Source organism: Bombina bombina, chromosome 4 (genome assembly GCF_027579735.1).
Source record: "Bombina bombina isolate aBomBom1 chromosome 4, aBomBom1.pri, whole genome shotgun sequence".
Taxonomy (NCBI): Eukaryota; Metazoa; Chordata; class Amphibia; order Anura; family Bombinatoridae; genus Bombina; species Bombina bombina.
The window spans coordinates 294,709,232-294,722,442 of NC_069502.1; the positions used below are offsets into that span (position 1 = coordinate 294,709,232).

The 13,211-nt window shown below is 37.3% G+C and overlaps 1 protein-coding gene across 1 annotated transcript in view; it reads left to right on the top strand.

Moving 5' to 3' along the window:
- The window catches only part of LOC128656217 (phospholipid scramblase 1), a 78,855-nt gene that overhangs the window by 48,390 nt on the left and 17,254 nt on the right, over window positions 1-13,211 (top strand). Inside the window, exons 5-6 of the mRNA XM_053710006.1 lie at window positions 6,283-6,444; window positions 6,973-7,134. Coding sequence (XP_053565981.1) covers window positions 6,283-6,444; window positions 6,973-7,134 — 324 coding nt within the window. The remainder of the gene's footprint in view (window positions 1-6,282; window positions 6,445-6,972; window positions 7,135-13,211) is intronic.

Genomic DNA, 13,211 nt, shown 5'->3' on the forward strand with positions numbered 1-13,211 from the left:
TGGCGGTCCTAAGGCCGCGGGGCATAGCAGTGGCCCCTTATTTAGACGACATCCTGATTCAGGCGTCAAACTTCCAAATTGCCAAGTCTCATACGGACATAGTGTTGGCATTTCTGAGGTCGCATGGGTGGAAGGTGAACGAGGAAAAGAGTTCTCTATCCCCCCTCACAAGAGTTTCCTTCCTAGGGACTCTGATAGATTCTGTAGAAATGAAAATTTACCTGACGGAGTCCAGGTTATCAAAACTTCTAAATTCCTGCCGTGTTCTTTATTCCATTCCTCGCCCTTCGGTGGCTCAGTGCATGGAAGTAATCGGCTTAATGGTAGCGGCAATAGACATAGTGCAGTTTGCACGCCTACATCTCAGACCGCTGCAACTCTGCATGCTCAGTCAGTGGAATGGGGATTACACAGATTTGTCCCCTCTACTAAATCTGGATCAAGAGACCAGGGATTCTCTTCTCTGGTGGCTATCTCGGGTCCATCTGTCCAAAGGTATGACCTTTCGCAGGCCAGATTGGACAATTGTAACGACAGATGCCAGCCTTCTAGGTTGGGGTGCAGTCTGGAACTCCCTGAAGGCTTAGGGATCGTGGACTCAGGAGGAGTCACTCCTTCCAATAAATATTCTGGAACTGAGAGCGATATTCAATGCTCTTCAGGCTTGGCCTCAGTTAGCAACTCTGAGGTTCATCAGATTTCAGTCGGACAACATCACGACTGTGGCTTACATCAACCATCAAGGGGGAACAAGGAGTTCCCTAGCGATGTTAGAAGTCTCAAAGATAATTCGCTGGGCAGAGATTCACTCTTGCCACCTATCAGCTATCCATATCCCGGGTGTAGAGAACTGGGAGGCGGATTTTCTAAGTCGTCAGACTTTTCATCCGGGGGAGTGGGAACTCCATCCGGAGGTGTTTGCACAATTGATTCATCGTTGGGGCAAACCAGAACTGGATCTCATGGCATCTCGACAGAACGCCAAGCTTCCTTGTTACGGATCCAGGTCCAGGGATCCCAAGGCAACGCTGATAGATGCTCTAGCAGCGCCCTGGTCTTTCAACCTGGCTTATGTGTTTCCACTGTTTCCTCTGCTCCCTCGTCTGATTGCCAAGATCAAGCAGGAGAGAGCATCAGTGATCTTGATAGCGCCTGCGTGGCCACGCAGGACCTGGTATGCAGATCTAGTGGACATGTCATCCTTTCCACCTTGGACTCTGCCGTTAAGACAAGACCTTCTACTACAAGGTCCTTTCAATCATCCAAATCTAATTTCTCTGAGACTGACTGCCTGGAGATTGAACGCTTGATATTATCAAAGCGTGGCTTCTCTGAGTCAGTCATTGATACCTTAATACAGGCACGAAAGCCTGTCACCAGGAAAATTTACCATAAGATATGGCGTAAATATCTTTATTGGTGTGAATCCAAGGGTTACTCATGGAGTAAGGTCAGGATTCCCAGGATATTATCCTTTCTCCAAGAAGGTTTGGAAAAAGGATTGTCAGCTATTTCCTTAAAGGGACAGATTTCTGCCCTGTCTTTTCTTTTGCACAAGCGTCTGGCAGATGTTCCAGACGTTCAGGCAAGCCTGTGTTTAAACCTGTTGCTCCGCCATGGAGCTTAAATCTGGTTCTTAAGGTTCTTCAAGGAGTTCCGTTTGAACCTCTTCATTCCATAGATATCAAACTTTTATCTTGGAAAGTTCTGTTTTTGGTAGCTATTTCCTCGGCTCGTAGAGTCTCCGAGTTATCTGCTTTACAATGTGATTCTCCTTATCTGATCTTCCATGCGGATAAGGTAGTCCTGCGTACCAAACCTGGGTTTTTACCTAAGGTGGTATCTAATAAGAATATCAATCAAGAGATTGTTGTTCCATCTTTGTGTCCTAATCCTTCTTCAAAGAAGGAACGTCTATTACACAATCTGGACGTGGTTCGTGCTTTGAAGTTTTACTTACAAGCTACTAAAGATTTTCATCAAACATCTGCTTTGTTTGTTGTCTACTCTGGACAGAGGAGAGGTCAAAAGGCTTCGGCAACCTCTCTTTCTTTTTGGCTAAGAAGCATAATCCGCTTAGCCTATAAGACTGCTGGCCAGCAGCCTCCAGAAAGGATTACAGCTCATTCTACTAGAGCTGTGTCTTCCACATGGGCCTTTAAAAATGAGGCTTCTGTTGAACAGATTTGCAAGGCGGCGACTTGGTCTTCGCTTCATACTTTTTCAAAATTCTACAAATTTGATACTTTTGCTTCTTCGGAGGCTATTTTTGGGAGAAAGGTTTTACAGGCAGTGGTAACTTCCGTTTAAGTACCTGCCTTGTCCCTCCCTTCATCCGTGTACTTTAGCTTTGGTATTGGTATCCCAAGTAATGGATGATCCGTGGACTGGATACACCTTACAAGAGAAAAACATAATTTATGCTTACCTGATAAATTTATTTCTCTTGTGGTGTATCCAGTCCACGGCCCGCCCTGTCATTTTAAGGCAGGTATTTTTTAACTTTAAACTACAGTCACCACTGCACTGTATGGTTTCTCCTTTCTCTGCTTGTTTTTGGTCGAATGACTGGATATGGCAGTTAGGGGAGGAGCTATATAGACAGCTCTGCTGTGGGTGTCCTCTTGCAACTTCCTGTTGGGAATGAGAATATCCCACAAGTAATGGATGATCCGTGGACTGGATACACCACAAGAGAAATAAATTTATCAGGTAAGCATAAATTATGTTTTTTCTACAAAAGAAAAACAAACACCCCCTAACAGTATACAAACCCCCACCCCCCAAATCCACAAAATAAAGTAAAACCTAATCTACCCATTGCCCTAAAAAGGGCATTTGTGTGGGCATTGCCCTTAAAAGGGAATTCAGCTCTTTTGCTGCCAATTAAAAATAAAAAATGGCTATTCTAAAAAGAAAAACCCACCCCAAAACGCAAAAATACATTACACAAAAACAAACAAATTATCCAAAATAATACAAATTATTCCTATTCTAATACCCATTTTTAAAAAAACACCCCAAAATAAAAAACCTAATCTATAATAAACTACCAATAGCCAAACGGCTCTTTTACCTGAAAAAAAATACAAAGACCCACTAACATTACAACCCCCCCAACCCACAAAATAAAAAAACTATCTAAATAACCTAATCTACCCATTGCCCTGAAAAGGGCATTTGTATGGGCATTGCCCTTAACAGAGCATTTAGCTCTTTCTCTTGCCCTGAAAAGGGCATTTAGCTATTTTAAGAAATGCCTAACCCCTAATCTAAAAAAAAAAAACACCCAAAAAAAACCTTAAAAAAACCTAACACTAACCTCTCTTTAAAGGAACTTTTACAGTTGCTCAAGTCCAGCTTGAAGGATCTTCATCCTGTCGGCTCCATCTTCATCCAGGCAGCTCCATCTTCATCCATCGCGGGACCGGCATCTTCTTTATCCCTGCGGAGGCGTCGATGCGTGGAGGTCCAGACGGAGGTCCAAGGCGGAGGTCCATCAATCCGACGTTGAGGTCCTCTTCATGCAATCGTCTACCGCACACTGAGGATTGAAATGCAAGGTACCCCTTTTATACTGGGAGTACCATTGCATTCCTATTGGCTGAAAATTTTGAATCAGCCAATAGGAATTAGGGCTGCTAAAATCCTATTGGCTGTTCAAATCAGCCAATAGGATGAGATTTACTGAAATTCTATTGGCTATTTAAATCAGCCAATAACTTTTTAACCATTTGTTCCAGAATTGTTTTAACTTTATGCTCTTGTTAAAGGCTTCTTTTAGCCGAAACGCGTTGAGCTGTATTTTAAATAAAACCTGAAGCTGCACCTGAAGACACCTTTGCGGCGGCTGTAATTTTAGTTTTTTGTTCTTCTGGCACCTTTTTCACCCTGATATTTCTCCTACTGTTCCTTGTTCCCTTGGCAGAATGACTGGGGGATGAGGGAAGTGGGGGAGGTATTTAAGCCTTTAGCTGGGGTGTCTTTGTCTCCTCCTGGTGGCCAGGTTCTGAATTCCCAAAAGTAATGAATGCAGCTGTGGACTCTCCCCGTCTGAAGAAAGAAAATTATCAGGTAAGCATAATTTAAGAGGTTTTTTTTAGATTAGGGGTTGGGCATTTCTTAAAAAAGCTAAATGCCCTTTTCAGGGCAAGAAAACGAGCTAAATGCCCTTTTAAGGGCAATGCCTATACAAATGCCTTTTTCAGGGCAATGGGTAGATTCGTTTTTTTAGATAGTTTTTATTTTTTTATTTTGTGGGTTTGGGGGGTGGAGATTTATAATGTTAGTGGGTCTTTGTATTTTTTTTCAGGTAAAAGATCTGTTTAACTTAGGGCAATGCCCTACAAAAGGGTTTTTAAGGGCTAATGGTAGTTTATTATAGATTAGGTTTTTTATTTTGGGGTGGGTTTTTTTTTAAATGGGTATTAGAATAGGAATAATTGTTATTATTTTGGATAATTTGTTTGTTATTTTGTGTAATGTTTTTTTTTGTTTTGGGGTGGGTTTTTCTTTTTAGAATAGCCATTTTTTTATTTTTAATGGGCAGCAAAAGAGCTGAATGCCCTTTTTAAGGGCAATTCCCATACAAATGCCTTTTTCAGGGCAATGGGTAGATTAGGATTTACTTTATTTTTATTTTGTGGGTTTTCAGGGTGGGGGTTTGTATACTGCTAGGGGGTGTTTGTTTTTCTTTTGTAGTTAAAGAGCTGATATCTTTAGGGCAATGCCCTTTTAAGGGTCCTTGGTAGTTTATTATAGATTAAGTTTTTTTTTTTTTTTTTTTTTTAAAGGGTATTAGAATAGGAATATTTTTTATTGTTTTGGATCATTTGTTTGGTATTTTTTGTAATGGTAGTTTTTTTATTTTTTGTAATGTTAGGTGTTAGTGTAAGGCAGCTTAGGTTTTATTTGACAGGTAAGTTTGTATTTATTTTAACTAGGTAGTTAGTAAATAGTTAATAACTATTTACTAACTAGTCTACCTAGCTAAAATAAATACACACTTACCTGTCAAATAAAAATAAAACCTAAGCTAGCTACAATATAACTATTAGTTATATTGTAGCTAGCTTAGGTTTTATTTCACAGGTAAGTATGTATTTAGTTTTAAATAGGAATTATTTAGTTAATAATTGTAAGTTTAATTTAGGTCTATTTTAATTATGTTAAAGTTAGGGGGTGTTAGGGTTAGGGTTACGTTAGGTTTAGGGTAAGGTTTTGGGGTTAATTGCTTAATTTAGGTTGTTGCGATGTGGGGGGCTGGAGGTTTAGGAGTTAATAGGTTTATTTAGTGGTAGTGATGTGGGAGTCCAGAGGTTTAGGGGTTAATAACTTTATATAGTGGCAGCAATGTCGGGGAGCGGTGGAATAGAGGTTAATAGATTTAATATAGTGTGGGCGATGTTGGGGTGCAGGGGAATAGGGGTTAATAACTTTAGTATAGTGACTGCAATATCAGGAGCGGCAGATTAGGGGTCAATAGATTTATTTAGGTGGCAGGGATATCGGGAGCGGCAGATTAGGGATTCATAGATTTATTTAGATGTCGGCAATGTCAGGGGCAGCAGATTAGGGGTGTTTAGGCTTAGGGTTTATGTTAGGGTGTTAGGTTTAAACGTAACTTTTTTTTTTTTCACCATAGACATCAATGGAGCTGCGTTATGGAGCTTTTCAATCCGCAATCGCAGGTGTTTTTTTATGACACTCTCTCCCCATTGATGTCTATGGGGAAAGCGTGCACGAGCACGTTAAAACAATGCTTGTATTTTGTGCGGTATGGTGCTTAAAACCACCTTATCGCACGCACAAGCCGGCTGTTTCAAAACTTGTAATGGCTGCGCTATAGAGGATAAAATAACAAAACTTTTGTTGCGTTCAATAAATTCCCTATAGCGCGCATAACTCGCAATCTACCTGAATGATAATTATGTAATTATTGGGAGTAAATTATCTGTAATTATTCATATTCAAACAACTTTTCAGCTGTACTTTGTGTCATATTGGGTTGAGGGGTTAAGAAGAACTGAATTTTAAGACCAAATTCCTAATGTGTTTCAACAGCTAAAAGTACGTCCCATATGGAAACGTGAACTCTGTAACAAGAAATTGTATTTTGACACGTTTGTAATTATTTACATGACCATTAAAATTATTCAAATAATCAGAGGGATCAAAAATGTTCAAGAAAGCTCATTTGCGTGTGTGAGAGACATTGTACCAAAATGAAAACATTTTCACTAAATCTTTTCATTAACATGTATTTATCTGTATTTACTCCAGCTTGAAGTACAGGCTCCTCCAGGGACTCCTATTGGTTATGTTATTCAGAACTGGGATCTCTGCATGCCCAGATTTACCATTCAAAATGAAAAAGAGGAGGATGTTCTCAAAATCGATGGTCCTTGTTGTCCTTGTGCCTGTTACTCAGATGTACACTTTGAGGTAGGAAATCATTTGTATGCTCATTTGTTTGCTGTATTTATCAATTTGCGACAGAATACATTTGTTTAACCTACAATTTGTTTGCTGCTACAAAGTGTTTTATTTACATTACTTTAAAAAGAGAGTGCAAATAATTAGAAATGATAAAGAGTGGGGATGTGCACTGTTTGAAATGCTAGACAATAAAACTAGAGGTGTAACTAGAATCCACATTGCCCAGGTGCAAGAATCTAAGCTGGGCCCCCACCCTCTGGGGCCCGGTCGCAGTTGCGACCTCTGCCCCCCTGTAGTTCCGTCCCTGAATAAAACCATATTCATTTGTTAAGTTCATTTTTATGCCAAATTGTCTAAAGTGACATGAAACCCAATACATTTAGTTCACAGTTGAGATATAAAACAAAGGAACAACCTTTGAATTACATTTTATGAAAAGTTTATTATCTCATTAAGACTTTATTCAATATTATTAAATATTTATGTGCAATTATGTTATCTGCCATATAGAAATATATTTATTTTTCCCCCTAGTTAAAGTCACTTGACAAAACTTCTGTTATTGGAAAAATTTCCAAGCAATGGACCGGGCTTGTAAGGGAATTATTTACAGATTCTGACAACTTTGGAGTCCAGTTTCCTCTGGATCTTGATGTGAAAATTAAAGCAGTTGTACTTGGTGCTCTATTCCTTCTGGTAAGTTAAAAAAAAATTGTGATCAAATGATAGAAGACTACATTAGTATATAAATTAATTAATGAGGAAATCAGGGAAAACAAAGAACACACACAAATGTTCCCTGGGATCCTCTAGGAGGCGCTAGAAGTGATAAAAATAACAAACCAAGCACACAATGCAATATTATAAGGTAATGTCTAAATAACACATAGACTAAATGTAATTCTCATAAAATAAAAATAGCTGGAGTATAAGCTGATATATTACCACTGGTACATATATGAGGGTAAGAAAGTCCAAATAAATATCAGCTTAGATCCTTGATGTTGGGAATGTGTGTTTGATTGTAGAGAAGATCCAGGAGGCAGCTCTCTAACAGCATACAATGATGGACAATATGTTATAAAGATACAATAGATAGAGTCGCCAATGGTGCAGATCAATGAGGAATCTCAAGAACTACCAGTAAGAGATATGCACAGGGTGCTCACTTGTAGCAAAGGCACTCAATTATGCCCATAGAAACAGGCTGGATTTTTACAGCAGTCCAGCTAGCTGATCAAGGCCCCACGGACAACTCCAAGGTGCAGGGGATCATCAGGTCCAAAGTGTAAACCAAGAGGTATACAAGCAGGATAGTAGGGTTAGGGACTCACACCCTAATAGTAGCGTAGCACCAAGATATAGTGGACACTTAAAGTTGGTAAAATAAAAACAAATTTATTTAAAAATTGTAAAATACACAACTCATTCTTGTGCCAAATAAAATCTTGGATAAGAGGAGAAACAATGCAACGCGTTTCTCAGTAAGAACTGTTTCATCAGGCATGTCTCACATCAGTTTGTTTGATCCTTATATAGGGCTACGCTACTAACAATTCCCCTAATCCCACCCCTCTCAATACAAGTAGAACAACCAATCAAACCCCTTCATCTGCACACACACCCTTGCTGCAGTGTTGTTTGGGCCATGTATATATGAAAGAAATATATGCTGAATGTTTTTTCATTAATGATAGTGAGCCCTATGATGTGCTCTATTGATAAGTATAATGATGGTGTTTGCGCTTGTAGTTTTTAATATCGCAAGTGGTTAATTTATAAATTTTCCCTTTCTTTCGTAATTTGGGCCTGCTGATAGGAGGATAAGCCTGTCAATCATAAATGCCGATGATGGATTGCTCGGTTAGCCAATCCTATCTACCGCAGTCAATATTTTTCATCATCCACTTAAATTAAGGCTGGAGGACAACACCCGATATTTAACCAATCGCTTGAGTCAGAGGGAGCATGGGCAGTCGACACTCTCCCTGCTAGTGGTGACGTTAATCACGTCACATAGAGACAAAGGAGCTTTGTAATGTTGTTAACAACCGCAATGTTGCTAGCAACCGCAATACACCCTGCGGTTTAGATCCTTATCTGACAAGCATGCATACTATGAGATCGCCGCAATAGGAACAAAATATAATGACAACAACATGTCTATGGCGATCTAAATATATAATATAACTGATGTTACTATTAGGAAATAACAAGTGTTAGAGTGTGACGATATCTAACTGAGTGCAGACGCAAGGAATAACCTATTTCGGAGCTTATGCAGATTTAAAATAATCATGATTGTGTCATATTGAATGTGAAAAAATGACAATGTTAAAAGCCTACAGACATCAAGAATGTAAACTATAATAAATATGTGAATGCCTGTTTATTGGCATATGAAATAAAGCATTTCAATGCAAATATATTAAGTGCCTAATAAATTACCTATTGTCTAGCATCTGCAACCCAATGTATAAGTGAAAAAAAAAAAAATATATATATATATATGTACCAATAGACAATGTAATATTAATGTAAATACTAATAAATAATTCTAATAAATACAGAAGAGCTCCGACCCTAAAGCAAAAACTAGCTCCCAGTAAAGTTGTGATGACTAAGAAATCTTTTAAACCACAGAAAATAAATTGAGAAACTTAAATAATAATGGTACATTTAGATGTGGCAATAGGCGTTGCAACATGTGTAAATTTAGTACGCATGGAACGACCTCTATAATTTCACATACAACAGGTGAACAACATCATATCTTGGAACACCTGTCATGTGACTCCAGTTATGTGATATATGCCCTCACATGTCGATGTGGGATTCAATATATCGGACGCACATGTAGGAAGGTCAGAACAAGATGGGGTGAGCATATGAGGAATGTTTTGAAAAAATCTTCCAAACACAGTCTCTCAAGACATTGTTGTCCAAATTACATTCTAGGTAAATGCCATTTTAGGATTACCCCCATAGAGAGTGTTCCCAATAGTCAAAATTACAATAGGTTCACATAACTTAGACAAAGGGAGACCTATTGGATTTTTAAATTTCAAACTCTTTTTCCAATGGGGTTGAATGAAGTTCTAGATTCTTCTGCCTTTGTCTGAGTTGTTTGAGCTGCCTCATGATATCTAGTTGTTAGTAACATGGATATAAGGAACCATTATTATCTGCTTTATATGTTTGCACATGGACACTTTTTGCATTTTTTATGCATGTGGATCTATATACATTAGCGTATGTATATATAGGTCCTTATTATGTACACCGGAATCTGCAGGAACCCACCTTGCTGCACTCAACCTACTCGAAGCAAGTACAATTAACTCCTATTTTTTCTATTTATACATTATATAGATTGGTCTATATTATATATATGTATATCATTAGTTCACTTGTCCCTTATATAGCACTAGTATACATACCAATCAATATTCATACCAGATTGGCATGCACCAATTTATATATAATTTTCTTCTCACTAGTGTAGGTCATGCACAGTCAATATTATTTTAATTTATTTGCCATTATTGATATTAATATTACCCTTTAATTGGCACGTATTATTTTCACTTCCTCTTAAATTTGTAGATCTCACATATATGACATGTACCAAGTGATTCATTTTGATTTTATATTAGAGGCTTTCTCACATGTCATTATTAGGCACGTACACATTAATTATTTATTAGTATTTACATTAATATTACATTGTCTATTGGTACATATATATATATATATATTCACTTATACATTGGGTTGCAGATGCTAGACAATAGGTAATTTATTAGGCACTTAATATATTTGCATTGAAATGCTTTATTTCATATGCCAATAAACAGGCATTCACATATTTATTATAGTTTACATTCTTGGCTTTTAACATCGTCATTTTTTCACATTCAATATGACACAATCATGATTATTTTAAATCTGCATAAGCTCCGAAATAGGTTATTCCTTGCGTCTGCACTCAGTTAGATATCGTCACACTCTAACACTTGTTATTTCCCAATAGTAACATCAGTTATATTATATATTTAGATTGCCGTAGACATGTTGTTGTCATTATATTTTGTTCCTATTGCGGCAATCTCATAGTATGCATGCTTGTCAGATAAGGATCTAAACCGCAGGGTGTATTGCGGTTGCTAGCTGCCCATGCTCCCTCTGACTCAAGCGATTGGTTAAATATCGGGTGTTGTCCTCCAGCCTTAATTTAAGTGGATGAGGAAAAATATTGACTGCGGTCGATAGGATTGGCTAACCGAGCAATCCATCATCGGCATTTATGATTGACAGGCTTATCCTCCTATCAGCAGGCCCAAATTACGAAAGAAAGGGAAAACTTATAAATTAACCACTTGCGATATTAAAAACTACAAGCGCAAACACCATCATTATACAACACTGCAGCAAGGGTGTGTGTGCAGATGAAGGGTTTTGATTGGTTGTTCTACTTGTATTGAGAGGGGTGGGATTAGGGGAATTGTTAGTAGCGTAGCCCTATATAAGGATCAAACAAACTGATGTGAGACATGCCTGATGAAACAGTTCTTACTGAGAAACGCGTTGCATTGTTTCTCCTCTTATCCAAGATTTTATTTGGCACAAGAATGAGTTGTGTATTTTACAATTTTTAAATAAATTTGTTTTTATTTTACCAACTTTAAGTGTCCACTATATCTTGGTGCTACGCTACTATTAGGGTGTGAGTCCCTAACCCTACTATCCTGCTTGTATACCTCTTGGTTTACACTTTGGACCTGATGATCCCCTGCCCCTTGGAGTTGTCCGTGGGGCCTTGATCAGCTAGCTGGACTGCTGTAAAAATCCAGCCTGTTCCTATGGGCATAATTGAGTGCCTTTGCTACAAGTGAGTACCCTGTGCATATCTCTTACTGGTAGTTCTTGAGATTCCTCATTGATCTGCACCATTGGCGCCTCTATCTATTGTATCTTTACATTAGTATATAAGTATATACATTTATTTAGGCTTGTTTTTTCTGACCATATTTATCAAAACCAGGGGTCAACATTTTTCCATAAAGGGCCAGATAGTAAATATTTTAGGCTTTGTGTGCCAAAGAGACTAAATTGAGGATATTATGTAGGTACTTTTATAACAAAAGAGAAAACAAAATTTCTACAAAATTTCTAACAAAAATAGTGTGTCAAGTATTTGAAAAAATCTCCCCAATTAGTGAAAAGATGGTATAGGAGAAATAAATAATTATAGGCAACAGTTTCTCATGTGTATCCAATTTGATCCCTGTAAGTCAGTTTTCAGAAGTTCCTCAAATAAAACACAGAGAAGGGAACACTATTCTCATAGTGTTAAGTTCTATTAAAAGTGATATTTGATAGAAGGTGAAGTCAAATACTCAAATTTACTATAAATAAGACCAACTCTGGGTATGGAAGGCTCTATAAATTACCGCACAGGCAAAAGAGGATCTCTTCTTGTTAAAAGCAATTTACTGTATAAAACACAGTTTAAAATCAACAAAGCAACTGTGTCACTCAGAGACGAAACAATGGACTCTGGCAAAGTTGTGAAGTAGCTTTTAGGCTAGGTGAGCATCCACATAAATAGTTATAACATGCTGACTTAAAGGACCAGTACACTCAGTGAAATAAACTCCAGTATCTACAATTGCGCAGTTGTCATGACTATAAAAATGTATACTGATGAATACATTTTTTAAAATTCTGTATAAATTTACCTTTTGTAACACTGCTTGTAGTTGCAGCTTGAAGATTGTGGAACACCCAAGCAAAAGGGCTGTACTTCCATGCTACTTTACCACGCCCCACAGCCTATCCAAACCACTTATCTAATGATATGCAAATAATTTCCCTTAGAAATGCTCATTCTGTATTCAGCCACAATCTCCAAGCAACAAGCAGGGGGTATAGAAAACAATTGTATTTTCTGTGTAATTGTATGGGTGATTATTTATAAATAAAATAACCAAATTATCAGTACTAAAAAAATATTACCATCAAAATTCATAATTGTTTTCTATAACCCCTGTTTGTTTCTTGGAGATTGTGGCTGAATACACAAACAGGGGTTATAGAAAACAATTATGAATTTTGATGGTAATATAGTGTGAAATAAAACTGAAATAAAACCAAAAGCAGAAATAAAACCAAGATTAGAGCATTGTATACATTCTAACAGCTAGATGTGTTGGCATACATTTGCAATGTAAACAAATTTGATGTTGCTATTCCAACTCCAAAAATAAATTTGATGTTGCCATTTCAATACCAAAACTAAATTTTAAATGCTATGTTGCTATTTCAACACCAACTCTAACAGCTAGATGCGTTGGCATACATTGGCAATGTAAAAGTTAAATAATTGGGAAAAAAAATTATGTTGCTATTTCAACATCAAAAATACATTTGTCAATTTTATGTTGTTATTTCAACACCAACCAATTCTAACAGCTAGATGTGTTGGCATACATTTGCAATGTAAACAAATTTTATGTTGCTATTCCAACTCCAAAATTAAATTTGAACACCAAAATTAAATTTTCAATTGTATGTTGTGATTTCAACACCAACTCAAATGTATGCCAACACATCTAGCTGTTAGAGTTGGTTTCAAAATAACGACATATAATTTAAAATTTTATTTTTGCTTTTTAAATAACAAAATTTATTTTTGGAGCTGAAATAGCAAATACATTTTCCAGTTTTTACTTTGAAAATGTATGCCAACACATCTAGCTGTTAGAGTTGTT